We start from the raw sequence: 5,205 nt of genomic DNA, 5'->3' as shown, positions 1-5,205 counted from the left end.
AAAGACGCATTCGTCCTCTCGTGCTCTTCAATCATATTAAGCACCGGTAATAAAAATTGTAAATAATGTTACAATATTTAATCTTATCAAGCTGTAGTTTATGTGCATTTGCCAAATTAGCGGAATCTAATATTATTTTAATATTGACCATGGATTCAACTTCCCATGTATTAAAGCATGTTATCTTATAATTTCAAAAAAGCAGTTTTGTGAAATTTCATCATTTAATTTTTATTCCTTCCATATCATTACTTCTTACGAAACAATTAATTGTTTCATATAAAATTCAAACCCAGGGTGTAAATTAACCTTCATGGGTGTTATGTAATCTTACTTTAGAAAGGGGTGCCTGTGTAGCTTGATAATTTAATTATTTTATTTTACAACAACAATAAAAAATATCAAGACTTAATTCCTTCTTAATTAGAAACTTAAAGTTTAAGAAAAATCAATCAACACATATATGAATTTATGTCTTTTATTACTGCAATAAGCATAACAAAATTAAAGCATACTTCAAAGAGTTGAATTTCATTTGCAAACACTGTAGATCACTTTCTTACTACATTGAAAAATGCAATGAATTCATTTTAACAGTAAATTCATGGTGGCAACTGGATATATCATAATTAATAGGTATAGATCAAATACATGTGTAATGATAAGATATCATTCTGGGAGGAATTCATTTAATAAACCAAACACAAGAAATTTTCCATAAAATATCTAAGACTCAGCAAAGAAATCTATAATGCAAACTTTTCATTACAAGAAAATCATAATTTCTACCAGATTTAGATTCATAGCATTTGAATTTCATTAAATTAATTAAAATCTTTATTGTAAAGAAAAAGTACAGTTAATGCCTAAGTTTACTGAATTTGGACAAGTTCCAACTAAAACATTTTTTTATGAAACCCATAAATTCACATACAAGATAAAACAATTAGATGTTAATTATGTATTTGGATTCATTTCTATTAATTTAAGACATTTTTTTTTTACCAATGCATGTAGACTTTCGAAAACTTTCAACTTGCCTTTATATGTAAAGTATTTTAAAAACCAAATGGGAATGTTTGTGTCATTTATAATATGATTTTAAAAAAAAGGTTCATATTTGAACCAATCTTTTTTCTCCTTTAAATGCACCATTGAAATAATATAACCTGAAATCATGATAAGTTCTATACATTATTACTAACATTGTACATGTACTTCCATATATCATTGATATTCACATACTTCTTATAGGTGGGATATCTTAGAATATAAATTAACACAACACTTGGGCAACATTAGGGTTTGTGCTTGGATTTTTGAACTTTCAACAACATTTTCTTTATATTGTTTTCTTTAAAAATTGGATGAAAATGAGTAAAAAAACACACATTTAAATCATTCCTATAAAACAAATGCATGGCAGCTATCTAATACAGTGGTCACTCACTGGACAGACTGGACTATAACTCCTCCATAGAACTTGGAGATTGTCACATTTCCAACTGATCAACAGATTCAATTATCACTGATCCATACAATATATCTGCATGATGTGCAAGCAGGAATTGGCTTGAATCCTTAACTTTCTTCTTGTAGAAAAAAAACAAAACCAAAACAACAAAACATACACAGCCATTCCAATGACCAAGAAAAGGTTAAACATTTTAAAAAATAATTTCACATTTCAGCATTTTTAGGAATCTTTTGTATCCTAATCCTATCCAAATATTTCTAAAAAAATATTTTAGAGGAGTATTTTGTATCCCAATATTTCTGTTTTATTTAAAGTCTAACAAAATAAGTACCTTATGCTACATGTACAATGATAAAAATTATTTTCAATATTTTTGTAAGAACAAAAGTGTGCATAAAATGATTTTTGAAATAACCAAGCTTAAAAATCTCAGGATTTCATTTCATAAGTACAAGTGCATGTTTTATCTCAAGGATTAACCCCTACCTGCCTTTATGATGCAGTCAATTTTGATGGCAAAGAATCAATTTAAGAGTAATAACTGTGAAAAAATATTTGGAATTGAATGCAATTGAAACAACATTGACCAATTCTGTAAATATGCTCATCAACAAACATGGAAATTAAAATCCACCACATTATTAGTTTGAGGGTGATTTCAATATAGGGGTTCTAAGTATCAAACAGTTTATCATAAAAAATAATTGGAATTCTTATTATCTATACTGGAATGTTCATTTGTTTTTTTCTAGAAGCAACATTCTGCACCCTGCAATGTTGTTATTTACTGATATTGAAAAAGGATTTATTTATATTCATTACCTTGTTATTCTCTTTTTTCTAGATCAACATGCATTGGTACCTTTAACAACAGGTGTTTACATTAATTCCAACAGATTGCTTTGTGCATAAGTTTGAGGTTAAAATCCTCAATGATAAATTGTCAAACAATATCTTATCCTGTTTGTTCTAAATCCTTTCATTTGTTTAAGTTCAAATGAAAAATAAAGTATAAAAAAACATAATGTATAACATACCTGAATGGTAATATTGCACAAATAAATAATGGTATAAATTAAATGTATATAAAAACATAAAATTAAATCAACAAAGAATTTCACAACTATGACATGATATGATGCACTCCAGAAAGTTTTGAGTCAGTAAGTGCTCTATTGCAAAAATACTACATACCGGTAACCACTACATGGTTCAGAAAGAGTAATTTACAAAGTCCTCAAAGTCCTACAGAAAAAATCCAGTAATTCGCCATTTAGTATGCTGAAAATTAAGTTCATATTAGGGTGGCTACCCCATCACACTTTGGGAATTTTTCGATCTTAAGTTGTATATTGAAGGAGTTATCAGTGCCAACACAGACACAAGTATCCAATACAACCAGCTTATATACCAACAATTCAGTAATAAAAAAACAATTTCCCAGCTAAAAACCAGGTAATTTCTATCTAAAATAACCACCCTGATAAGAAATGACTTCATACATTTGGCAATTATCAGTGGGAGTTGAAGATTTGGAAACTATGATACATTAGTATATGTCCTACAAATAATAGATTAATACATGTACAATCTACATGAATAAATATCATTTGTGTGAAAAAAGCTACATTGTATGTAAGACATGGCAACATTGCTGACTCTAAATGTTGTTATCCATTTCATAATGACATAGGGTATATATATATTAATAAACAGCAAAAAATTTAATAAGTCAATGGATGATTTCAAATTTGCTGTGTTAAAAGCACCTGCTCATTTTGTTAGTTTAATACCCAATACAAACTTTGTAGATGACATTTTTTATGCATTGTTTTATGCATTATTTGAGTGTTACAATTACTAACAACATTTAATATATGAATAGGAAGAAAGAAAAGTTCAGATTTCTATAGTTTGAATTCAATCATGTTTTAGTGAACACACAAAAAACCTTTTTGACTAGAAAATTACATGACCACTCAAGTTCATTACATGTTATGTTGCAAAACTCAATGATCTGCAACACTTACTATTTAATAATAGGAGACATCTTGGCACAAAACTTACCACCAAATACTAAATCAAAATAACCAGTTATTTCCTCCAATACATGTTAATCATTCACTAGTATTTTTCTCTAGAATTAACATTGAAGTGTAACAATATTTTTCATTTTTTGTTACAACACATGGAATGATAAACACAGAACCATTTACTGGCAAAAGTCCTCTGCAGATGACAATTTAAACTCTCCATTGCTTTTTAAGCAGTTTCACATTTTTGAAAATAATCACACAAAACCTTAGCCAGTTTTTGAAGACTGTAAGTCCCAGAGTGAAATAATCGGTGAGAGTCTCTAACACATTGGGAAACAGAGAGTTCACATGGAATGAGAATATAATGATAACAATATACACATATCTCATGAGCTATGAGTCTATACACACGGTTATAACACCATCGACAACAAAACAGATGATCAATACAAGTAACAAAGATCCTTGTTCATATCACAAAAGTGCTGTCAACACTCCGCTAACAAATCTCTCCGTCCACTGGAATCACAAACACATCAGAAGATCTGGTACGTCAGACTGGACAAAAACAAATAGGATAAACACACAGATAATGGTAGGAATAAGTTATCTCCTCCTATCAGATCTACTTTATACATGTACGTCCTTCTATGGTTTGGTGGGTGAGATGAATATTTAAGCACATCACAATTATTTTTTTGTTTTTGTTTCTTTTGTTCTTTCATATATTCATGGGCAGTTTTCTTCTGGACAAAGTAGACCTGCAAATAATACAGATATAATTGATGAATAATAAAAAACTTAAGATGAAAGTTGCAATGTGGAGAATGGGTGACTGTATTTTTCAAATTATAGTTAAAAGTTTTTTATTCTGAACTTCTTCGTTATAAAATCTGGCCCCACCATCACCAAATTTCCTCAAATCAATACTCAGCTTCAAGTCCGAAGACTGATCAAACATTTACACACTTTTTTTTCTTAAAAGGGATTTGATATGAGAACCAAGTTGAGCTACTTTAAAACTTTGGTGGGCATGTCTATTGCTTATTATATGCACTTGTAATATAATGCTGTATAAAATTAACAGACCTTATCTGGCCTGCCAGAAGAGGATTTAGAGCATACAGCCAGTCATGGAAATCTTTATCATCCAGGGTCTGCATCAGAAATCCTCGGTGTTTTGTCAGCACAGAAAAAGTGTTCCTGACCTGAAACGTAGTGGTCATGATGCTGATTATAAGTATATAAAGTATTACATACACTTTCAAAGGTTCAGTAGAACACATATGGTACATGTCTTACTGCAAGAACAGCCAAATGGTCTTACTTATATAAGCAAGTAGTCTTACCATATAATAGGCAAGTAGTCTTACCACAAAAATAGGCAAGTAGTTATACTACGAAAATAGGCAAGAAGTCTGACCACAAGAATATATAGGCAAGTAGCCTGACCATCAGAATATAAAGGCAAGTAGCCTGACCATCAGAATAGGCAAGTTGTCTGACCACCAGTATGGGCAGGAAGTCTTACCTTCAGCAGTGACTGTTGATCCTCACTGTACTCTATCTGGGCTGTAGCCAAGTTAATGATGGCTCTCTCCACAGGATCTTTTTCAGAATTGTAGATGTAAATGTATGGTCTGCGTACAATCTAAATGAACATGTAGACAATGTATTTACTGTTAATAATTC

The 5,205-nt window shown here is 30.3% G+C and overlaps 1 protein-coding gene across 14 annotated transcripts in view; it reads right to left on the bottom strand.

The window, feature by feature from the left end:
- Positions 1-464: 464 nt before the first annotated feature.
- LOC105320544 (kinesin-like protein unc-104) overlaps positions 465-5,205 on the bottom strand; it is a 33,374-nt gene continuing 28,633 nt past the window's right edge. For all 14 annotated transcript variants that reach the window (XM_034481572.2, XM_066079735.1, XM_034481573.2 and 11 more), the window contains 3 exons: positions 5,045-5,164; positions 4,603-4,721; positions 465-4,274 (listed from right to left, as the gene is read on the bottom strand). In XM_034481572.2, the coding sequence (XP_034337463.1) occupies positions 4,235-4,274; positions 4,603-4,721; positions 5,045-5,164 (279 nt within the window). In that variant the 3' untranslated portion in view covers positions 465-4,234. The remainder of the gene's footprint in view (positions 4,275-4,602; positions 4,722-5,044; positions 5,165-5,205) is intronic.

Source organism: Magallana gigas, chromosome 3 (assembly GCF_963853765.1).
Source record: "Magallana gigas chromosome 3, xbMagGiga1.1, whole genome shotgun sequence".
Lineage (NCBI taxonomy): Eukaryota > Metazoa > Mollusca > Bivalvia > Ostreida > Ostreidae > Magallana > Magallana gigas.
This window is presented reverse-complemented; position numbering and strand designations above follow the sequence as displayed.